The 25,345-nt window shown below is 38.2% G+C and overlaps 1 protein-coding gene across 7 annotated transcripts in view; it reads right to left on the bottom strand.

The window, feature by feature from the left end:
- Positions 1 to 25,345, bottom strand: part of DDR2 (discoidin domain receptor tyrosine kinase 2) — a 162,985-nt gene that overhangs the window by 17,786 nt on the left and 119,854 nt on the right. For all 7 annotated transcript variants that reach the window (XM_081307616.1, XM_081307619.1, XM_081307615.1 and 4 more), the window contains 6 exons: positions 12,141 to 12,243; positions 10,439 to 10,670; positions 9,985 to 10,132; positions 9,506 to 9,611; positions 4,792 to 4,975; positions 356 to 599 (listed from right to left, as the gene is read on the bottom strand). In XM_081307616.1, coding sequence (XP_081163742.1) covers positions 356 to 599; positions 4,792 to 4,975; positions 9,506 to 9,611; positions 9,985 to 10,132; positions 10,439 to 10,670; positions 12,141 to 12,243 — 1,017 coding nt within the window. The remainder of the gene's footprint in view (positions 1 to 355; positions 600 to 4,791; positions 4,976 to 9,505; positions 9,612 to 9,984; positions 10,133 to 10,438; positions 10,671 to 12,140; positions 12,244 to 25,345) is intronic.

The raw sequence follows: 25,345 nt of genomic DNA, 5'->3' as shown, positions 1-25,345 counted from the left end.
TTCATGAATAATAGACTTTCATTTGAATAGCAATACTTAGGTGTGATTCACCTTCATAGTCTTAGTTTGTATAATTTTTGGCAGATTGTGTCATCATTTTTAAGTTCTTTACCACATATCTTTTCTAGATAAATGTGTAAGGAAGAAGAGTCAAGTAAATATTCTGTTCACTTCCATTTTCACCCCTACCCCTCCATAATTAAACCTAGTCACACAAAGCATTCCCCCTGTCCATCAGTGAGAAACCACCTAGACAACCCTGATATTCTCAGAGATGTGCCAGTGAAAGCCTAGATGTATGCCTTCATCCTTAATCACCCTGCTCTGACTTCCCTATGGGCCTCAAGCTTCTTACCTGATTGGAAAGTGATCTCACTGAACATCATCCAGGTGTCAGCAAAATGGTATTGGCATTTGATGGCACTGGCCATTCGGTGGTGGAGAGGCACTGTGACAAAGCGAGCACTGGGGTTGACATCATCCAGGACAAGAGGGAAGGAAACAGCATTAGGTTCCCACTCATTGGCTTCAGAACGGAAGTAGCACTGTACCTCCTTAAAGATCTTCACACCTTTAGCAAACATGTTATTGCAGTGGACCTGGCAGAGAAAAAAAGCACGTGAGTGACAGGTTGGGCCAGCTAAGTCACATAGGAACATGGTGCAAGCAAACCCAGAAAAATCCTAGACCTGCCTGTTTCTTTGAGCACCACCCTTGGTGAATAGCTGATGATCCACAGACTTCTGCATTTTTCTCTCTAGGGACTTCATAGTGACAAGGATACAATGATCAGGTCTTATAAAACTTGGGCTGCAACCCCAGTTACCTTGATGCAGCTGCATGCCTCCTCAATTCATGTTGCGGGGCTCCAATATCCTCATTTGTTAAATGAGAGATGAACCACCATCCTCTCAGGATCTGAACTCCATTAAATCTAAGATCCTCTCAACCACAGTTGCTACCTACCCCTATTTGAGCTATTCTGAACTAGGCATGAGATAAATTGCCATCCTACTTCCTTCCAAAGCCAGACTACTCCTTTTCAACAAGGAAAGGTAAGAAATTTGAAAGATGAGAATATATAAACCAACACAATTTCATATTTTTGGATATCTTATTTCAAGTATCAGAACTTTTCAGCCAGAGACACAGACTTAATCATCTCTTTTAATTAAATTCAGTTTAAGTTATTCTGATGCAGTCATCAAATATTTCTCATAAGTAACTGTTGAGATGAAAAAAAGGTCTATGGGAAATTAATTGGCATGTTTTTGCCCGATGTCATGATTGCACCAGTTATTTATATGGTTGTTTAAGGCCATCAGGAGCAGAAATTCCACAACAGTCCCTCTATAGCACATTGCTGTATTTAATAACCCGCAAAAATAAAGTGTATATATTTGTAACTGACTCAAGCCCCTGTGGTAGTTCAGTAACATATCCTCTGACTCGGTCTTATGTGGAAATGGATCTTTGCTGGCCACTATCCATTGAATTTAAGGACTTCTTGGGTTGAAAAGATATTATCGTCATTCACAAAATATGCTTTCTGTTTCTGTTTTAATATGTTGCATAGGCCCTGAGTTATAACCCTTTAATTGTCCTTAATACCCTCCTGGGGTTTCTCAACAACCAATATAGGACTATACTATAAAATTTATTTTTAGTTGAAAGATCAGCAATGATAGAAATTCAATAACTGAAGACCACACCAGAGTTCTCTAAGAACAGAATGTTAGAACTACTAGAGGTTGTAAAAATCATCTAGTCTAACTCTTTACTTACCAATGACACACTGGTATCAGAGAAGTTTGACTTGCCTATGAGATAGTGCTCTTTCCACTTATTATGCCACACAGAAATGTGGCAAATCTTCTGAACTTTTCCCTTTGGATTTTTCTCATTTCAAATGTTTTACTGATGAAAATGTGTTAATACCTTCCTTGGGGTGAGTTAACCATTATAGTTTTTTGAACATAGGTCAATGGAATAATAAAAAAATAAAAAAAACCAGCATCCATATCTTCAACAGATTTTTCATGTTTTTAAATCTGCAAAGTGTTGGACAAGTGTCCTGTGGAAAAGGTGATAATCTCTTCTACAGATATTTTGGAAATTCTCCTAGAATGCAAGTAAATAGCATAGGATTTCATTCCCATATAGTTTTACATATTTGTTTAATAAACAATACATTTAAAATGCATTAATATATCTTAATGGTATAGTTTAATCATACTTCAAAGTGAGAAATGTGTAGTAATTTGTCCAGGAAGCAAAAACTAGTCTCTAGAAACTCCTTGAAAGTCATATTTTACTTTTTATTTCTCTCAGAAAAGTCAAAATATGCCAGAGATCTGTTTGGTTTTCAGGAGACTTCCCTGAATCAGCTCCATTGATACTTTTGACACTTTCTTATTGCTGTCTAAGCTCTTGGGTATTTTTAACCTGTGATAAATTATTAAACAGAATCCCTGGGATTCTAGAAGATCAGTGTCTATTGACTAAACAATATAACTTTATAGGGAGTGTAAAAATAATTTCATCATTTATTATACTAGGTAATCTCTCAATTGTTATCTATGTGTGAATTTACCTACATGCCCATAGGTACATATGGATATAGACATTATTTAGGACTAAAAGTAAGTTTTCTTTTAAAGCATTTTTGTTGCTATGTATATTTACTTCTTCCTTTCTTTTCCCCCTTCAAAAAAAAAGCTGTGAAGAATAATGTGTTACACACAGTCACACACACTTATGTTGTACAACTGCCAAAGAGCTATCCTTGAATAATAAACTAGCAGATTGGGCATATGTTGATTCTTCTGTTATCATCTTTAATGTTTGTTAATTTAACGAATATCTGTTCATCTAATTGGGAGATATCATCATACTAACATCTGGGTGAAATGTAAAAGACATGCATTTTTCTTTTGGAAACCTAGTTTGTTCAAGGAATCAAAAGTTTTGCATTACTAGAAACCCTTAATGACAACACACATTTCCTTCTTCTGAGTCCTATGTCAGCCCATAATATCTGCTTCTGCAAATAAACATTGCCTCTTCAACTGAACTGCATTGTGTTCCAAAATACAGACTATTTATTATTCAACTGTGTACATTCAGAGCTGAGTAGTACCATTTATGCTTCAAACATAGATGATAATAACAAACAGAAGAATGGATGAATTTAGGAAATAAATATTAAAGCTGAAGACTGAGTACAAATAGAGGCAATAATAAACTTGCATTAATTTTTGTTTACTAATAACCTGCACCGAACTATTTTTTAAGAGAGTGAGTGAGAGAGAGAGAGAGAATTTTTTAATATTTATTTTTTAGTTTTCGGTGGACACAACATCTTTGCTGGTATGCGGTGCTGAGGATCGAACCTGGGCCACACGAATGCCAGGCGAGCGCGCTACTGCTTGAGCCACATCCCCAGCCCTGCACCGAACTATTAATGGGGATAAAAAATAGATAAGAAGAATCTATGTGTGATTTTCCCACTTTTTTCCCTCAAGGCTTATTTTGAGGACCCCCTCATACTCCTTCATAAATCAGTAACACTGCATGACATCCTGCAACTTTTTTATTAATCCATCAAGACAGCTTTCCTTCACACTCCTGAGTCCTAATTTTCCTCAAGGTTAGAATTCAGGTTTAACAACGAATCTGGTCACTTTTTTGCATGAAAACATGTTAATACCTTCCTTGGGGTGAGTTAACCATTCTAGTTTTTGAACATAGGTGAATGGAATAAGGCTAAGAAAAAAAATCAAAGAAATAGCATCCATAGCTTCAACAGATTTGTTGGACAAGTGTCCTGTGGAGAAAGTGATAATCTCTTCTACAGACATCTTGGAAATTCTCCTGGAATGCAAGTTAATAACATAGGATTTCACTCCCACACAGTTTTATATATTTGTTCTTGCCTTCCATTCCTTTCTTTCTGAAACAGACTTGTGATTGAGTAAGAGGAAAAGGAAAATAATTATTTGAGCTAAGCACCAGGAAACACATAATTTTATTAACAGAAATCTCCTCAACTCTAACACCAAGGTTGGGCTCTCTGGTGAGGTCCTGCTTCAGAGAATGGAACTTGGATCTTCTCCCCCAGCTCTTCTCAAGTGTCTGAATTAACATGCCCAGTCTTTAGATCTTTTCCAAGCCTTTAGCCTCTATCCAATTACATAATAAAATTCACCTATTCTCTCTTTTTTATAAGCTTTTACTTTTTATTTTTTATTGGTTATTTTCAGTTATGCATGACAATAAGAGCCCATTTTGATAAAATCATACAAGCACTGAATATATCTTATTCTAATTAGGACCCCAGTCTTGTGGATGTACATTATGATGAGACCTATTCTCTCTTAACTGCTCTCTCAACTGCAGTAGTAAATGTCAACAACAGTAATAGGATGACAAAATAGCTGCTGTGCCTAGTGAAATGTACACATTGGCTCCAATGTTGCCAGAAGGAAGGAAGGAAGGAAGGAAGGAAGGAAGGAAGGAAGGAAGGAAGGAAGGAAGGAAGGAAAGAAGGAAAGAGATAGGAAGGCATTGAGAACTATTGTCCTAGCCCAATCCTTATAATATTTACAAATTAATAAATAGGCCTTAGAGATAAACTAACTTTGAAATGAATATAACTAGTTACTAATGGAATATGTATTTGAATCCAGTTCTGCTGGCAACTGTTAAGGGTTCTTCCTGGCATACCTTTTCTCTTCCACACTGTGAGTTTACCCTCCTGGAAGAAGTTCCACCATACCTAACTCCACTGACCTTCATGGTAGTGAAATTCCTGATGCGGTCAAATTCAAACATGATCTCAATGTAGCCATTGGTGGCACTCTCATTCCGCCAGCCCACGTAGTCATAGCCCGGCCACACGTGGTATTCATGGGTCTGGGTGAAATCATCCAGGCCAGACACCCCATCTGTCAATTGGCCCAGTCCTTCAGTCATGCTGCTCAGATTAAGATAGGTGAAGGAAAGAAGTTAATTACACATTCATGGAAGAGCATTCACCCAGCTGCTTCACTCTGAGTTTTTTAAGAGCTGATAATCTTAGATGTTCATTGAAGGATTATAAAAACTCAGTTTTATTTATGGTAGTGATTCATTTATCTCAGCATCAATGGAAAAATAAGAGTTTATATAAATGAATTTTACAAAATTCAATGCTTACCATTTTAATAGCAAAAGTTTTAAATAATAATTTATATGAAAATTTTTCTATAATCTCTTCTTATATATTGAATATAATGTCTTAATATGTAGTGACTCAGTATTATCAAATGCACTTGAAGAATTAATTCATTAATAAGTGAATGAATGAATGAATGCCATACATAGTAGCACTTGTCCCATCACTAAATAAATATATCCAGAGCTTGTTAGAAATTTTTCTGACTCTTCTTTGACTGTGTGTTGTCATTATTCAGTGAATCAATTTCAGAGAAGCCAATCATGTCCTCGTATACCTCACATCTCCAACAACCTAATTTAACTAGGGGGAAAATTATCCTTACAAAATTTAAATATTAATTTTTATTTAATTTTAAGTAAATATGTAGAATACTAGACCCATGGGGCAAAACACACGGATTTCATGAGAGTCTCAGGTAATTTTGTTTCTGAGCTTAATAGCCTTTTCTACTTTTGAGTATGAGGTTCTGTTTTGAATAGCTGAGTTTGTCTGACTGCTGTATGGGACATAAGTATGTTTACATAATTTGACTATATGTAGGACATAAAAAGGCCTTCTTCCTTCCTTTTATGGTGGGAAAGAGCAGGAACTCATCATGTGAAATGTGTCTTTCCTCAAGCTCTGAGAGATATGTCAGGAGTTTCTTAAGAGACTGCAATAGTCATTCTCAAGCATTATTGTATGTGACCTCTAAAGTTTCTAGCCAGAACCAGTAGAATGTAAAATTTGTAAGAAAAAAAAATTAAGATGGATTGTGCCAGCTTTGTATATACACTTTAAACTATATTTATTCAATAAAAATGTTTGGCAAATTATAAAATTTGACTGGCCTTATCCACAGTGACCTGGATCTCCCTTCCAAGGTTTTGCCATCTTCTTCTCTCTACAGATCAGAAGGCTAGGAGAACATAAGTTTACTTGTGATAAATGTAGTTCCCATTGTCCCCAGAAAAATAAATCTCATGAAAGTTTTAAGAGAAGCAACACAAATTAAGAGGAATGATTATTCAGTTTCTTCAAAATAAAAATTAAGTGGAGAATACAGAAAAAACTTTCCAAGTTAACTTTATATTGTATTAAAATTTACTACAATGAGCATATATTACTCATATATATTTTAAATTAAAAGTTATTTTATAACTTTTTAAAAATTAAAAATTATTATGATTTCGTATTAGATATAATATCTGTCTTTAAATCAGTTCCAATCACTAACTGAATTACACAATTATTTTAAAATGATCTCAGCCAATTGTCCACTGTTTCATAACCATTGGATTTTATTCTCCATCAAATTGTGTGTAGTTTTTTCTTTTAACATAGTCCTTAAATTTAGAAGATTAGTACTATAAAAACTTTCCAAAAAGTAATCCATTCAATTTGGTATAACACAAACAAGACTAAAGAAACATTTTTTAAAAATTACACACACACACACACACACACACACACACACACACACACACATTTGTGGAGAGGAGCTCATACTGCTCCTGTATTAAAGTGGGCTGCATGGTGGCAGGCAGGTCATGCTCTCCATCAATCTAGGTAAAGACATCATTTTTAATATCTACTACAACTGTATCTGGACAAATATATATGATACAAAATATGGTAACCAGAGACAATGTAGGATTAGATGGACAGGGTCAAATGGAGTTTGTCAAAAAATGAATTGAACCCCATAATTCTAAAATAATTATGATGGCAGATTCAGAATTAAAAATATAAAGTTATTTTATCCAACAGTTCAGCTCATTAGCAAATGAAACATTAACAGAATGATGAAGTTCAAAAATGCCCCTGGATTGTCTATAAATCTTTCAACAAATGTTTTGTAATTTTCTGTCTTTTATCCATAACAACTCTTTTTCCTGAGACCCTTATCTCAGTACCTTGGATCTCCTCAGCCACATCCCAATCAGAAATGTGATTATCTCAGTTATTAGTGTTTACATTTCTATAATTATCTGATCTTTCCTTTGGGGTCTATAGCTATATTTTCAACTAACTTTCTTATTTCTCCATTTGAATGTTTTGAATATCCCTTTGACTTATATCCAAACGAAATCTATCTTTATCTCCTATTAAACTAAATATTTCATCCAGGTTTTCCATTTCTGCCAGCTGTACTTCTCTTTCACAGTCACCGAGAGTGCATCCATATTGAACCCTCAAAATGTATTTGCTGGGCAAATAATGTCAGCTCCATTGTTTCAGTCACTTAGACTGTCATACTTCATCTCTTTATTTCACCATACTATCTTATCCCTTACATCCAGTCAGGTTGCTGATGTCCTGTAAAAGAATATCTGACCCTCAGTCCCATTCCCAAGGTCATGATTCTGGCCTTGGTCATTAATTATTTTATCTGACAAAACCAGAATTTAGGAATATCCCTAATTTTTTATTCTATTCAAATCTAATCTTTGATTAATCTCTCTAAAGCACAGTGATCATGTTCCCCAGCTTTAAAAATGTTTAGTTGCTCATCATATTGATAATGATGTTAATAATAAGCAGAAAAACTCTTCCTCATCATCCTGTTCCTTCCTTTCTTCTTTCTTCTCCTTTTCTTGTTCCTCCTGGCCCTGACATTCAAATTCCTCCAAATATGGCATAATCCTTGTTCTACTTCTCATCTACTACTTTGCTATGTAAATATGGTTGATGGTTAACTAAACTGTTCAATTTTTTTTACAAATATTCTTCTGAAATTTACAACCAATGTTCTTTTTTCCCCATGTTATTCTCTCAATCTAAATGCCATTTCAAGATTCTCTACCTATAGAAGTTCTATCTATCCTTTGGAATGCATTTCAGATTTTATCAATTCCATTTATCTTTATTCGTCCTCCAATAAGATAATAACTTACACATGTATAGTACTATACTTTTACAAAATGCTTTTCTTAAGTATTTTAATTTACTTAACCCTAAAAAAAATAATAATTCAGAACATGGGGAATCCAGCCATTTTTCACTCCCAATACTGTATGACTTACTCTTTCCTTAGAACCTCAAAGTGTTAATAAAATAATCTCTTATTCATATTCTTGCATCATAGTAGTTTATATCTTCATGTAGCCTCCATTCCAAACTGTGAGTACCTTAAAGGTAAGATCAATCAACGACTTATTTATTTTATAATGCCTAACCAAATTCCTTACATAGAGTAACAGTGAATTAGCAAAGGTTGCTTAAACTAAACTGAGTTCAATTGATCTCTGGTTTCCTTTATGACATGAGTATTTGCTGTCTGGGTTGTGCTGAGTAAAATGATGCTAAAACAGTTTAAGCAAATTGGAAAGACCAGTGACTAAGAGGTGAAAAGGAAGTGACTAAGAATAGAAGACTGGATGAAATCAGGATTTCACCCAGAGGATGACAACTGGGGGCAATCATTTATTCTCTACACCTAAGCTAATGGCAGTGCTATAATTCCACATCCCCTTTCCTGAGACTCACTAACATTTCCCTCTCTCAACCCCTGTAAATCCCCATGATCTCTCCCAGGCTCAATCTTTGCAGATAAAGACAAAGATAAGAGAGAAGAGTATTGGGATAGGCTAGAAGAATGGTAAAGCTCAGACTGGAATGGGATACATCTCTTATCTACTTCTAAATTCTTACTTATTTAATGATATTTCTCTGCTATGGCTCTCTGTTAATCCACTTCAGGGGGCTCTCTTGGTATTTTGCAGCATCCAACTTCTGCCATAATCAGACCATTCTTGTTCTCAGCCATGTTTCCTCTGCTCTCCTTCCCTCTACCTTACCCTGCTTCAATTCTCATCTCATCCTAGAAATTTTCCTTGCCTATTGTCTTACTAATTTCCACAATTTCTAAAAGATTTATATTTATGAAGTCCATTCTTTGTGAACTTCTTGACTGCCCCCAATTTATTATGCTTATTATTTCAATTCTTCTGGCCCTTCATCTTCACAGTGAGGCCAATATTTGGGTCAGGACAGATGCCCTGTTCTCTGGGTCAAAAATATGGCTACCGCACTTTAAAATCATACCAAAAAGTTTATCCTTGATTTGTGTAATTTATTGTTGCTTTCTATGTTGTTACTTTGTCTTCCCAAGGTAGACTTTAAGTTCATTGGAAATAAAAACCACACAGTTGGCTTCATCTAAATTACCTTACCATGTATAGTCTAGGGACTAAATAAATACTTGGTTGGTTTGATTGGTTACTGATGTAAAGTCATGATAAAATGTTATTCTTAACTCCTGGTGGTCATTTTCCCATTCTTATGATCAAGCTTCCCCAAATTTACCTGTACCCAACGGCTCCATCATAGACAGAATCATTCAGATAAATGATAGAGCCTCCAGGGAGTACAAACTGCTGCCCAGCTGGAGCATTGTAAGACACCAAGCCATCTGCCAAAGAAACAGAGTTGTCAGTGTCTTTGGGAAGATGTGCTTACTCCTCAGACCAACTACCTCAGGGAGCGACATGAGTTTCAAGGGTGCAGTTCTGTGCAATGTGTCCCATTAGGCTCTATTTGGGTAAACAGGGAGGACTACTGAAAAGCATTCCTTGGTGATAGTCAGCAAAGTAACTTTGAATATGTTATTTCAGGTGTGGTGCACCAAGCCATGGGTGGATGAACAATGCATCTTTCTCTAATCAAGAGGACATCACATCCTTCTGGCAGTAACTAGTCCAATCCCTTTCTGATTTGGTTGACTTTATTTCCCAGGGAGTGGGGTTTTGTTTAAAGTCTATAAAATCCCTGTGCTAGAGACCTACCTAGCCAGACACAGCCATAAAGTTCCACCCTCATGCAAACATTCATGGAGTGGTCAGTGACTGGAATGAAGCGAACAAATCTAGCTACAATGGGTGGCTCCAAGTCCTTTAGGAAAATGTCATACGGGTTACTATTTCCATCTAGCACCTGAAGAGAGAGAAGAGAAAAAGTGAAGAGATGGTATAAAATCATGTTCACTTTTCTTCAACCCTATCACCCATTTTATATGGAAGCTGTCATTTAATTCCAAGAACAGAATATATTCATTCTGCTTTCTCAACAGGCTTGATGACCCTCCCTGTGAAACCTCCTTCTCCCTAGGTCCCATTAAATAGGTCATGCCAGGTCTGTAGGCACACATATCTGCACAGATAATCTGTGCTGTTCTCCTTCTCACCTAAATCAAAATATTGTCTGCAGACACACCAGGGTGTGGACATCTCTTCTTCCTACCTGTTTCCCATGCCGATTCCGCCAAGAAATCCAGCGAGTGCCATCCCGACTATAATTGATCTTGTACATGGGTGCAAACTCGATGCCATGACCCCCTGCATGGCGCCCCTGGGTCCCCACAAGAGTGATAAAGTGTAGGGTGTGCAAGTCAATCTGCAGAAATTCCTTCAGGTCATCAGGTTCCACTGGAATCTCAGGGCACCAGGCTCCATCTCCTTCTTCTGAGTCCAGCCTTGGAAGGCAAGAGTTGGGGGAAAAGAGAGAGCAACGATGAAACCAAGTTGTTTACCAATTCACAAAAAAAAAAAAAAAAAAAAAAAACCAGCTTTCCTGTCCCGAGGGGAGAGAACAGCCTGGAAGTCCAGTCCAGACTCACATCTGGGTTCTTCCCACCAGTCTGATTGCCCCCAACCATTCTTATTTAGGCTCAATATTCTTTCTTTGAAGCATCATGGAACCCAGGAGAGTCACCATTAGGGAGTTTAAGGCTTTCAGAGTAACCTTCACATTCCCTCTCAATTTAGAAGATCCAAGGAAAATGAAACAACTTCTATCCCCTGTTACCCTATGGAATCATTTCACCATCCCCTTCTCCTATTTTTTTTTTTTAGACTCAGCCTAATAAAATTAGCCACTCCTGGCTTGGATATCAAATTATGGGAGTGGAGAGGGAGGAACAGTAAAATCTCCAGTGTGGGCTATGCAGTGCAGTGGAATTTTAACCAGCAGGGTGGGCATGGCCACCCAGCAAAAACCATGGAAATCCACAGCAAGGGTGAGGAATAAGAGCATGTTAAGGGAATTGTAAATAATCTGGTTTCATTTTATTATCTCCAGGCTGAGTTACCACTAAGCAAAATTGTGAAATCAGTATAAAGTTTACACTGGGAACCTTTTACCATTTTTTTCTCTTTCCTGGAATGCTCCCTTTTCTCGCAGATGCTACCCGCTCAATTTTTGTCCCCTCTAACCTCACTAACTCTCATCTTTCACCCACCAAGATAAATATTATGGGGGAGGTTTACCTTTCCTTTTGGGCAATTCCATTTTAATAAAAATCAATACCTTACCCCCAAGAATTAGATTCCAAGAGGAGGAATAGATCCTGACTCACAGAGAACTTTTTGATTTGGGAGTTTATTGATTTATAGGACTCCTAAAACGTTGCCAGAAGAAACCCACCACACCCTGTTTATGAATGAAGATGGCCCTTCTGTGTGGGATTTCCTTGATAGCAGAAAAGGACTTGTTGGAGGCAACAAAGTCTGATTAAGTCCTTGATTGTTTATCGAGTAATTGGTATTTCCCAGACACGATCTGAGAAGGATGCCTCTTCACTCTCAATGTCCTATATAATCTGCATTTTCCCATATCTGCTACTTTGGCCTCTCTCCTGCAGCAGCTCTCAGTGAGAAGGCCAGATAAGCAAACTGAACACAGATCAATCAACCCATCCACCGTATGTGGTGTGGCTCTGGAGCCTCTGTGGTTGGAATGAGGTCGCCAGACCAGCACATTAGCCAAGACCTGAATTCTGTCCTTAAAAACATGCAGAGTAGGACAGACCCACTTGGTGCCTTTCTTCTATTCTCACCGCCTCTCCCCAGCATCACCAATCTTCCCCAGCTGTTTGAGTCAGGATTGTGTGTCCAGGAAATTTGAACTACCCAGAATTCAATCTTCTCGATACAGCCATCCTCACCTTCCATATTTGGCAGCTGTGGACTCTGACCACTGACTGGAAGCTGTGATGTCCTCATCAGGAATGTGGCCTCCTGACATGCCCAGAGGATACCTGCATACAGCTGGACCAAGAGAAACCAAAGAAAAGTTAAGAGGACATGTTTTTATTTCTATTTCAAAAGCCCCCCAGAAAGACTGCAACTGATTATTAACAGGGAATTAAAAGAAACTAAAGTCTCCTAAATTCCTCTATGACCCCAGTTTGACTATCCTGACTCTACCAGAATTTTCTTCCTAGCCCTGAATCTAAATGCCACTTTTGTTTCCGACATTTGATCCTTAGTCAAACTTATCTTTTAGTTCAAACTCTGTTAAGTGATATAATATGATATAATGCATTGATTTATCCCTTTATTTAGTAATAGATGTGCACTTCTAATCAATTTCCCAATTGTAGTGCTCTTTCACTACTTATGAAACCATCAGGTACCCTGTAATCCATAACATTCTTTTTTGTCCAGGTAGCCGATTGCATGAAACATGAAGCAAACCTACAAACTCTCCTAAAAAGGGATTGAATGTGTATTTTTGGCCCACATTAGCATCATGTCTGTCCCCTGGCTAAGACCAATAACCTCTGGGAATGGACATCTACTTTAACCCAAGCTAGAGTAACAGACACCAGATTTACTCTCCTGTATGAAAGAAACAGAAAGGGCTAACTATATGGGAAACTGGCCTTCAGATCATGAACATCAGGGAACAATGAATAGCAATCTCAGAGAGATAGGAAAACAAAGATAAGCCCTGGAATTGAGCCAACTTACTGCCCCGAGAGTATTCAGCTACAATATAATGAGTGCAAAGTCAGAAAGAGCCTACAGAATTCATTAATTCATTCAACAATTTGTCAAACACTGTGAGGATACAGCAATGAACAAAACAAAGTGTGTTTTGTCATAAAGTATACATCTTAGTGTAGGAAGACATTCAATAAGCAAATAAATGTCTGAGAGAATATAGCAAGGGCAATGGAAAGGGAATAGACGCTCATTCCGCAAAGAGTCAAGGAAGTCCTCCTGGACATGATGACTTTGAGCAGAGCTTGGAGTGAAGGAAAACAGATGAGCTCAGTGACTCTCAGAGTTGGGGATGTTTAATGCAAAGGGAACAAAAAGTACCAAGGTATGGTTGAGGAAAAAGCATGCTGGTTAAGGTGGCTTAAGGTATAGTGAGGAGGCCATTTCACCCCAAGTTGATATGCTACCTAACATTATTATACTACCATTCTCCTTTTGCAATGCAATGAACTAAAGCAAACATATTTAAAGAAGGATAATAATGATTCCAATACATGTCTCCTTCCTCTATTTTCTGGCATTTTTTGATCTCTGATATAACATTAGATACACCCTGCTTCATAATTTAATTATTTGTATGAAAGTCCTTTCCCCCTATAGATGGCAATTTTTTTCTTGGTGGGAGGACTATATCATACTTATTTTTATTCCTCAGTGCACACATAGGGAAAAAATATATACTTAAATATATTTATTGAAAAATGGGTAAGCCTTAGAAATAGAGATAGGAGAGGAATAAGAATAAAATTGAGCAAAATACAGACTTCTTTCAAACCTCACCCCCCCCAGTTTCTTCCCTTTCATCCAACTTCATTATTCTAATGACTCAAGACAAAACTCTTGAGTCCATTCTTGATGTCTTTCATATTCCATACCTAGTCCATCAACTAGATGGACAAAAAGTTCTGATGACCACATTAGAAGTATTTCCATATCCCATCTACTCCTTCCCACATTTATTTTACTGAGCCAATTCACAGTTCACTCTGAGCCAATTCACAATCTTCTATCACCAGGAATAGTATAATTATCTCATGACCAGTTTCCCTTTGTCCACGTCTCCTCATGTATCTTAAAATGTAAGTCAGATCATGAAACTCTTCTGTTCAAAGTCCTTGAGTAACTGCATATCTCACTCATAATAAAATTCAAATTCCTTGTATGGTCCCCAGGGCCCTGTATAACCTGTCCCCTTGGCTGTCTTTGACCTTGTCCCCACCCCACTCATACCATATTCCCCATAGTTACACTGGCCTTGATATTCCTCAATCACAATAGTATGTTTCTTCTTTGGAAATCTGCATTTACTGTTTAAAGTATTTAATTCAGGGACACGCAACTCTTCATGGGGGTCAAGGAAGAGAAGCAGAATACCATATTTCCTGTCTGTACACATGTTAACATCTGGTTACTTACAAGCAAATAGAAGAGAGACAGAGATCCCATAGATACTCTACTATTTGGTGTCATAGGAGTGTCAATTCCCTTTCTGAAGACTCCCTGCTCTCCTTATCATGAATGCATTTCACTTATTAGAATTGTGATACTTAATTATGCCTCTTAATTTAATTGGTAGTTATTTTTTTTTCTTTTTAGAGGAAAAATATAGTAATAATATATCTTAGTAGCTTATTGAATTTGATGAAATACAATAAAAGCAGCATCCATTTAGAAGCATTTAAAAATGTGAGAAATTATAAGCATTTTCTCATTCAATATTTTATGTTTCCCATGAATTCTACATTCTACAGGCAAGAGGTTAACTAAACAAGACTATTCATTGAGTAAATACTAAGCCATCTTGGAATCTGCCTCTAAGGCCTCTGATCTACCAAGCTATGCAACCTCTGAAAATCACAACTTCAAATCCATTTCTGGCTCCACCACTTAACCAGAGGGGACTTGAACCTAGACAAGTTACATGCCCGATTTTTGTCTCAATTTCCTCAACTGGAAAGCAAAGGGGCTGGATTAGACTTGCTGTAAGGCAGTGGTTCCTGAAAACCAGTCCATGGAACATTGCCTAGAGAGGTTTCAGAACACACATTTGTGAATCCTTCCTAGAGACTTAGCTTTGGAATATCTGAAGCTGAGTCCAGAAACCTGCATGTTTACAAAACTATCCAGTTTTTCTGTTGTATTCTCAGGTTTGGGAACCACTGCTCCCAGGTTCTATCCTGTCTGGATACATAATGATTCTCTGGAGCCAGATAATCTAACCTCCACAGTTCCCTTGGGTTTCCATTCCTGGCCATCATGAACCTTCAGACTCTGAGCCTCTACTTATAAGGACATAGGAAGTAAACCAGAAATGTGGAAGAAGGCTTGCACAGGCTGAGTTATGATATTATTGCAAATAACTCTACCAAGGCACTGTTCACCCTTTGGAATAGCAACCCAGAAGTTTAAACAGAGCAACTGCTGCTGCAGCTGCCTCTGTGACATATTTCAGTTGGATTCTATTTCCTAAGATCCTTTCCTCATTAAACCCATCCAGGAAATTTCCATTTAATAGATGAGGAAAATAAAGTAAGAGATATTTGAAATATGTGTAATCGAGAGAAAGAACGAAAAATAGTAGAGAGACAGAGTGATACTACATAGGATACTCTGCTACTGGTGTCAGAGGAGTGCCAATTCTTTCCCAGAAAGCTATCTTACCACCTTATCAATGTTTTCATTATCTTATGGTTTGAGCTGTGATTCTCAAAGGGCAGTATCAGCATCCCCTGGGAACTTACTAGATATGCAAATTATCAGTCCCCATCCTAATCTATTGAGTCAGAAACTTAAACTCAGGTGAACCAACAATTGTGTTTAAACCACACCTACAGGTGACTCTAATGCACACTGGATTTTAAGACTTAAGCCAGAGAATGAGCCAAACACGTTGGTGCACACCTGCAATCTTAGCAACTAAGGTAGCTAAGGTGGAAGAATCACACAAGTCTGATGCCAGCCTCAGCAACTTAATGAAATTCTGTCTCAAAATTAAAAAAAAAAAAAAAGAAAGAAAGAGAAAGGATTGGGGTTGTAGCTCAAATGGTAAAGGTAAAGTACCCCTGGATTCAATCCCTAGTATGAGGGGTGGGGTGGGGGGAGCAGGGAATGAAATGAGGCTTCAGTTCTTCACATAAAGAAATATTAAGTGCATCAGTGTCCCCCCCCCTGACTCATTCCCTCATGGAAGAGTTTAAATCAACTGTGCATAAACATCAGAATGATAATGACATTGATAAAGGACTCTTCCAGAGATAGCACAGATGGCCCGAACCTCTGCTTGAAGACCAATATAGAACATGCAGAAAAATCATTCGGGAATGACAGGTCATACCAGGAGGCAATCAAAGGATGAGAAGTTGCTATGATTTGGTCTTCCCAAACTTGTGTGTTGGAAACTTAATTCCCAAATTCATTCGTTAGTGGTATTTGAAGGTGAGGCCTTTGGGAAATGGTTAAGATTTTATAGGTCATGAGGGTGGGATCCCCATGATGAAATCAGTGACTTTTATAAGAGGAGGAAGAGAGACCTGAGTGTGCTTGCCCTGTCTCACCATATGATGCCCTCTGCCATGTCATGATGTAACAAGAAGGCCCTCTCCAGATGCCAATTCCATGCTCTTAGACCTCCCAGCCTTTAGAGCTGTAAGAAACAAATTTCTTTTCTTATAAATTACCACTCTATGGTGTTCAAAGATAGCAACAGAAAACAGACTAAATCAAAAATAAACTGGTCCTTTGAGAATCATCCAGACCATCAAGAGGTACAGAAAATTCTACTTTCTGCAAATTTCTTGAGACCAGCTATATCTTGCCTTCTCTTCCAACAACTCACAGCTGGACTGCCTAGCTCTTTATCATGCTTTTGTTCTCTTGTTCCTTCTCATATAACCCAAGTGAATTTCCTGAACTTTATTCTGACATCTTCACAGTTCTCCACAATTCTCAAGAAAATATGGCCCATGAGATCTGCAGAGTCAGGACGCAGTCTAGTCTGTGGCCTCACCTTGAACGTTTCCCCTCTACATACCAGTACACTGGCCTTATTTCAATTCTTTAAATGCATAAAATACTTAAAGCCTCAGGGTCTCTTTATGTATGATACTCCCTTTAGTAGGAACATTCTTCCTTTCTACTCTACCTGCTTACTCCAACACATCCTCCAGCTCTCTGCCTATCAATCCCTCAGGGAATTCCCCCCAAATGCCCAGCTAACTTAAGAACCTCTAGTACATGCCCTTGTACACACTGTTTCCCCTTTATACCTATTTTCACACTCCTCATATAAATAGTTATTTTATTTAATTTTGGTCTTTCAACTAAATAGTATGCATTAGGAGGACAGGAATATCTACTGCATTCCCATTATCTCATAAGGTGTCTGAAATTAATTAGTGTTCAATAAATATCTGTTGAAAAACGAATGAGTTTTCCGGTGTTCATTTTTACAGGGATTAAAAACAAAGTCCTATAAATTTAGTCAAGGTTATCCCTAACTCATGATATTTAATCAGGCAGCAAATGTATGAGTCTTCCTTATAAGTCTGAGTCATCAGAAAACTTATTGCATAAGAAAACTTTATGTTGGTGTATCTAGTTAACAAATGTATTTATTTAATGATTGTTCACATATTTATTTAGTCAGTAAGCTTTTATTATATATTAGGTACTATTCAAAATATAAAGTAGTGAACAAGATACATGAAATGACTGATCTATTCTGGTATGGGAGACAAACAAAATAGATTTTTCAATAATTGAGGAGACACACACCTCAACTGTCTATTTGACATAGCTATTACTAGCAATTAGAGCTGAGAAACAAATTTCTTTTCTTATACATTACCAATCTATGGTATTCAGAGATAGCAACAGAAAACAGACTAAATCAGAAATAAACTGATCCTTTGAGAATCATCCATTGGCAATTCTGAGTCTTCACTAATGTCTGGACGCTCCTCCACAGAGTTTACCCAAAATAGACATTTTCAATGGGAAAACCACACTGGTACTGCTGAGACATGCCACGTTGGTTGTCTGAAGGAGTGATAGGCAGAGAGCTGGAGGTTGTGTTGGACCAGTACTATATTTCAGGTAGTCTGACAAAGTTACTAAAACATGGTGTCAGGATAAAAGTGATGGGAGGGACTTTTAAGAAATCCCCTTCATCATCGATTTTCATGTTTTACTTATGCTTGAGTAGCTCCTTACTGGAATTATACGCAATGTTGAGCACAGTAACTGTGTCAGATTATTCCATTTCCCCCTGAGCACTTCCCAACTCACAGTACTAATTAGATGCTCAACATACATTTGGCAAATAGATAACTTCAAGAGAGAGAGAGAGAGAGAGAGAGAGAGAGAGAGAGAGAGAGAGAGAGAGAGAGAGAGAGATGGGTAGATGAATGGAAGGATGAATGAATGGAGAATCCAACTCTAATGGCAGGTGCTATAACTGATTCATTTCTCTGCCCAGAATCTCCCCAGAACATAGTCATCTGAAGTGTTCAGCACATGTTAAGAAGCAGCCTATTCAGCTGCATTTCAACAGGCAGAGTCAATACATCATAGGGGGCACTGTCTTTTTCCAATTCACAACCACCTCCAGTGAGTAATGAGCAGCAGGGCTTTCTTTCAGGAGCTTTGGGGGCATTTGCATCGGAGCAAAAGAGCTCTGACAAAAAATATGACTCAGTGGTTACTGGATAACTATCTACCAAGGTGAACTGAGGCGGGATCCCCAGGCTTTGGTTAGAAGAGACACAGATGACTGGAGAAATGGAGACTGGCAGGAATCTTGCTCTATGCTTTGATGAGGATTCCCAGCTCAATGCTAAGAGTAAGCCTCTGGGCCACAAGTGCTATAGCTATCTTCCTTTATTGGCAGGGAATATGTTCTAAGACCCCCAGTGGACATCTGAAACCACAGGTAGTAGCAAACCCTATACATAGTTTTCTTTTTTTCTATACATACATACCTATGGTAAAGTTTAATTTATAAATTAGGCACAGCAAGTGATAAAAAGCAACAATTAATATTAAAATGAAATAATTATAACAATATTCTCTAATAAAAGTTCTGTGAATGTGGTCTCTTTCCCTATTTCTTTCTCTCTCTCTCTCTCTCTCTCTCTCTCTCTCTCTCTCTCTCTCAATATCTTACTGTATTAAACTTATCCTTCCTGTGTGATATGAGATGACACCATTGCATACATAATGAGATGAAGTGAGGCCAATTTCACAGGCACTAGGAGGAGCAGAGTGGCAGGGCATGAGATTTCATGACGCTAATCACAATTTTAAACTTATGAATTGTTTATACCTGAAACTTTCCGTTTAATATTTTCAGCCTGTGGTTGACCACAAGTAACTGAAACCACTGAAAGCAAAACCCCATAGAAGGAGGACTGCTGTATATACCATTTGGACAGTGGGAGTTAGGCTGGAGGTCTAAAAGTTGGGATCAAGGAATGTACAGATGAAGACAGGGAATTCAGAAATAAGAACCAGTGAAGCAGCAATAGTCATATTAGAAAACAGGCAGAGTTCCTTGATGAATCAGTATTCCCAGGGGCCTCCCAGAAAGGGCACAGGAAAATGGACGAGCTGATCTTGGATGGCCTTTATCATCTTACTGAGTCTTTGGAACCAGGCGAAACCTTTTCCCAGGACAACCAACGTGGCATGTCTCAGCAGCACCAGTGTGGTTTTCCCATTGAAAATGTCTATTTTGGGTAAACTCTGTGGAAGAGAGTCCAGACACTAGTGAAGACTCAGAATTGCCAAGCTGGCCCGAGTCCTCAATGTCAGGTCCCCTCTCTTTCACCTGAACCCCCATCTTGTTCATCAGATCCTATCAACCTCTCCTCTTTATATTATGAAATGTAAAAGAAGCATGAAAAATGGGAATTGTAGCCAAAAAAAGTACCTCCTGATTTTGCCTGCTGAGTTGTCTTAGTGGTTTTCTGATGCTTCTGCTACCCACCAATCTCCTGACAGAGAAGCCAATTGACTTTTCCAGTTTCCCAGAGTGGAAAAGTACCAGCACCAGCTGCAGCAGGCCTGGCTGAAAGCTTCATCCATCCCAAGCTCTGGTAGGGCCTGGCCAGCAGTCTAAGGAGAAGCAGCTGCCACCAGTCCTCAGCTTCCCAAGAATTATTTTTCATACTATCCTGCCAAGGTTGAAAGGCTGAAAGGGCTTCTTGTTCCATGATGTTTACCATCTCACTACTAGCTGCAGGCCACAGGCTCCCTGTCAATGCGTGTCCTATATACAGCTTCCAGGAAAACACAGCCTAAACATAGAGATCTGGTCCCTAGCCTTCTCTGGGCACACATAGCTGACTGAGGGGCAGGTACTGAGGTCATCTGGGGGGCCCAAGCAAGTTGATGGCTTAATTTGCAATCACAAAGCTTTAGGGTTTTTTTGTTTGTTTATTTGTTTGTGTTTTTTTTTGGACTGGGGATTGAACTCAGGGACACTCAACCACTGAGCCACATCCCCAGCACTATTTTGGATTTTATTTAGGGACAGGGTCTCACTGAGTTGCTCAGTGTCTCGCTTTTGCTGAGGCTGACTTTGAACTCGCTGTCCTCCTGCCTCAGCCTCCCAAGGTGCTGGGATTACAGGAAAATGCCACCATGCCCTGCTTGGAATCACAAAACTTTAGATCCAGGAAGGAAAATTAAGATTCCAACCTCTCCAATGGCTCTATACTAAATATCAGAATTTCTGAGACCCAGAAACATGAACTTACTTGCTCAAGGACACACAGTTGACCCGTGTAACCAGCATTGAAATACAGATCTCCTGATGCCTGGTTCTTTTTCCTTCTTCAGCCCCAGACTACCAAGATCAACTTCTTCTAATTCCAGAAAGGAACCAACTAGTCACCCAGTAGAAGCTGTCTCCTGGGACCCTGCTCCCTGCAAACTCCACATAACCAGCGACCTCAGACTGATTCAGTGGGTAGATAAATTCCTAATGGGATCCTGCAAGAGTCCAGTAAATATTTTTTTAGGCTCCATTCTTCAATCTACAGGCCATACAGTGAGTCTATTTCACCCATTTCCAAGTTGAAATTCCCATTAGAAATAGTTCTTTAGAATTTCAATATTCCTTTAATCCCAAAATACCTCCAGAAACAAATACTATAGCACTCCACGAGTAAAGGCCTCAACTGCAGTGGACTTCAAGGTACTTAGGTAGAGATCAGAGAAGACATTTTTCTTCCTGGTTAAGTGGGTTAGTGAAAACTTCACAGTAAAATAGTATGACCTTTTGCCCAACAAGGAGGTAAGTCAAAGAGAAAATGGGTAATCATGAAGGCTGTGAATTGAGAGGAAAAGTGGGCATGATTTAGAATCATGATAGGTCTATGCTTAAAACTTGATTCAGCTACTTCCAAATTCTGGGACCCTGAAATTAGTTACTAAACCTCTGGGAACTTCAATATCCTCTTCAATAATCCTGATAAGTAGAGTTGTTAGAGAGCTTTTATATCATATACACAAAGAACTTAACACATTTAAAAAAAAATAGAACTTAACACATTTTATGGGATGTAATAGAACTTAATAAATAATACCTAGAAGGAGCAAGAAAGGGGATTATTTGTGTTAAATATTACATTCATTCTTTCTTCAGCAATTCAGAAGTTTTCTAACCTTGGAAAAGTTACTTAAGCTTATACTTTCAATCGAATCATGATAATAGTACTTGTTCATAGGACTGCTGTAAGAAATATATGAGCTAATATGTGTCAAGAAATTAGAGCAATGTAATATTTAATAAAGCCTAGTTATTATTAATTTTTAATTTATTATTAATCTGATTCATGCAGATAAAAGATTTGAGCCAGCTTCCTAAGTTGCATAAGGTAAAATGATATGAATAAATAAATGAAGAATATGGGTTAAGAGGAAAAAGAATAGGAAAAGTAAAATAATCTAGAGCTAGGTTAGTATTCAGAATATATTACATTTAGGCCTACATTCTTGGCTGTTTAAATTTGGCTCTGAGCTTCCTAGAAGTCAATTTAAAAAGCAAAACACAATTAGTTAACATAAATCACAATGAAAACAAAGTGAAAGTTAACTTTTTATTTCTGTTTTTAGGTGGGTTAGAGTAGGTTGCCATGCTCTCCCAAGAGTAACTGAAAAAAAAATAGATAAAATTCATAGATGATCTACACTGTTGAAGCAATAGGAATGGAGAGACTACGATTTCAGAGAAGGGAGAATGTCCGAAAGGTGAGAGAATTTCCGCAGCTACTTGCAGCCATTTGCCAATTTGGGGTAGAAGCAAGAGATTGATTCTGGGCATGGCACTTACTAATAAAGAATTGCTACAGGAAAGAATTAGCAGAGGAGAGCTGGGATTCATCAAGCATGCAACACTTTTCTCACTCAGCACATGTGCCAAATGTTTGGGCTGTGTGGATCAGGAATGTAAAACCCTAAGAAGAAACCCCTCTGAAAAATCAAGCTGAGTTTTTAGTCTGACATAATAAAGATATCTTAAAAACTTTCCAGGAAGAGAAAACACAGAATTTTTTGAAAAGCTCAGAATGACCAAGAATTCAGGCTTACCAACTACCCAGAGCAAAGATGTTTTGCTCTGCCAAGAATGGGCAGATCCAGTTGTTGGCCAATGTAGTTGGGTTCATATCCTCTTTAAAAAGCCAAAAATCCAAGTACGGTCTCCCAGAAAAGACCACCCCAGCTTCACAGGGAAGAGGGCCAAGCAAGTTTTTCACCTACAGGCTGAGTGCTTTAGTAGCTATAAATAAAGAATAAAGTACATAAATATGCCCAAATATATATGAATTTAAGGAATTCTCTTCGCATTTCAAGGGGGAAATCAGATTAAATCTTTTGGGTGCACAGTCCATATTCAAGAGGTAAGAATTAACAATGAAGTATACCTTCTATATACAAGCATTGTTAACTGAAGAAATGTTTCATCCTCGTGAAAGAAATTAAGAATTAGTTTTATGGAATCAAGAAACATACCAATAACCAAAGATATGTCATTCTATCATTATTAATTTTTTGGTACACTTATCTAGCAATAATAGATTTTCTTATCTTTCTTATTGAGCAAGTTCTTTAATAAGAAAATCTATTAATGAGACAGGGACAAAGGACAGGTAGTCAACCTAGATAGTAAATGATCAAATGACTAGGTCAGAAAGATGAGGACTGATTTTCAAATAAAAGGAAATGGGTGGCTAACACCTCCATCTCTTCCAGACTCAACTGGTTGTTAAAACTTGGCTGAGTGGGATGGGGAGTCACACTTTCCCACACTGTAGCCCTAGGGCTGCTCTTTTCTAACTCTGGAAACTTAGACAGGATATAAGGAGGAGGTAGGAATCGGGAGAGAGGAAATCTGAGATCTATAAAAGGGCAAGACACACCCTCTCCTGTGGGCACCCAGCTCTGGGCCCTGACTTCTCTCTGGAGAAGTCTGCTATCTCTGCTCTGTCTCTTTCTTAAATAAAACTTGCTTTCTATGTTTGCCTCAGCATTTCTCAGGTGTTTAATCTTCAATACCAGAGGAATGAGGACCTGATCCTGATTTCCAAGACCAGTATCATTATCAAATAGGTATGGTGTTGCACCCCCACCAACACCACCAATCCCAGCAACTTGGAGGGGCTAAGGCAGAAGGACTGCAAGTTTGAGATGAGTGTTGGCAACTTAGTGAGACCCTGACTCAAAATTTAAGGAAAAAAAATTAAAAGGGCTAGATATGTGGCTCAGAGGTAGAGCACTCTGAGTTCAATTCCCAGTACCACACACACACACACACACACACAAAAAAAAAAAAAAACCTTAAAGTCTAACCTATTAAAATCCAACAAATAAATTTAAAGTATAGTTTTCCCAAAAGTTTTCCCGCTGCTCTCCACAGTCAGTGCTCCTCCCATGACAGAATGAATAATTTCTCAAGTTAGCAATGCTAAGTTAACATAGACAGTATGCTTCATTATTACTATCCTCACTGAAAGTTACAACATTTGGAAGATGATATCTGAATTCCTATCTTCACATGCCAAGAGTAAGAGACCTACACAAAATATAAGCACATTTTCCTTTATGTATAACCATCAAAATCTGTTGTCTAGAGTCTAAAGCAGGGAGAACTTAGGTATTTAGGAATAGGCACAGAGACTTCACCCTCCCCTGCAGCCAGAGTTGCTCTTCACCTACAAGGGGATGGGCTCTCCCAGGCCCCAGACATCACAAGAGTGGACCCTGGTGCTGCACATTGATAGTTAGAGCTCAGGGACCTCAAGCTCATCCTGATTTACTGACTTCACTTAGTATCCCTATAAGGGGTGTCATTCCTAAGACTTCTTTTTCAGCTTTCCAAGATCAAGTCTCACATAGCATGATTTTCTTCCTCTTCCTCCTCCTCCTCTTCTTTCTCCTTTCTTCTTCTTTTTGCAGAAAAAAAAAAGAGTTCCTAGACTTCTTTGCTTCTCTCCCTCTCCTTATTCTCAAAAATTTACTAATTGCCTCTAAAAACAAGGCACTATCATAGGTAGCACCGTGATAGGTAGTGGTCATGGGTGCACAACAGATCATCACCACAGCAAAAAGATAAAAGCCAAGGTCATAAACATCTCTGAATCAGGGATGAAGGAAAGTTGCATATTTTTAACAACTCATCACTTCACACTTAAGCATTAAAAAAAAAAACCTCAAAAAAGATTTTGACTATCTTAACTTTTGTTTTACTTTACTATATATGTATCCAAACCACCAAAACTTCTGGGAGACCTCTCTTGCTACATGCATGGTCTTCTGAGACTTGCTAGCTAAAACCAAGAGTTAAGTCAACAATCACACTATGGTCCCAATGGGTTAGGGGAACCACTGTAATGGATATTCTCAGCCTGAACTCAGGGCCCTACATCCCCTTGGGGTTAGGATAGCCAGAGTCCAAGGCTGTTAGAAATCTTCATTCCCCACAGGCACCTGGAATCTCTTTTGTAGACCACAGGGGACCATAATGATTACCAGTAACTCTTTCTCTTTCCTCCCCCCTGCTATCATCTGTTTGGAAGGAACCGTTGTTTTGTGGTGTTTGGGTTATTTTAATTTCTCTCTTTTCCCAAAGTAACAAAATACAACTCAATATATGCATATAACTTTCCAAAACCCTTTCACATCCATTTTTCACATTCACTATTGTCTCATTCACATCGTCCCCCATCCCATAATCCTACAAAGTACAGAAAGCGGAGCTATTATTTCCATTTTGTAAGTGAGTACTATGGTTTAGATTTGGTTTATCCCTGTGGGGATCCATGTGTTGGGAGTTCAATGTGTGAATAGGGAAACTGATGGAATC

The sequence above is a fragment of the Spermophilus citellus genome, assembly GCF_964194105.1.
Source record: "Spermophilus citellus genome assembly, chromosome: 9".
Classification (NCBI taxonomy): domain Eukaryota; kingdom Metazoa; phylum Chordata; class Mammalia; order Rodentia; family Sciuridae; genus Spermophilus; species Spermophilus citellus.
The sequence above is the reverse complement of the archived record's forward strand: the minus strand, read 5'-3'. Positions and strand labels throughout refer to the sequence as shown.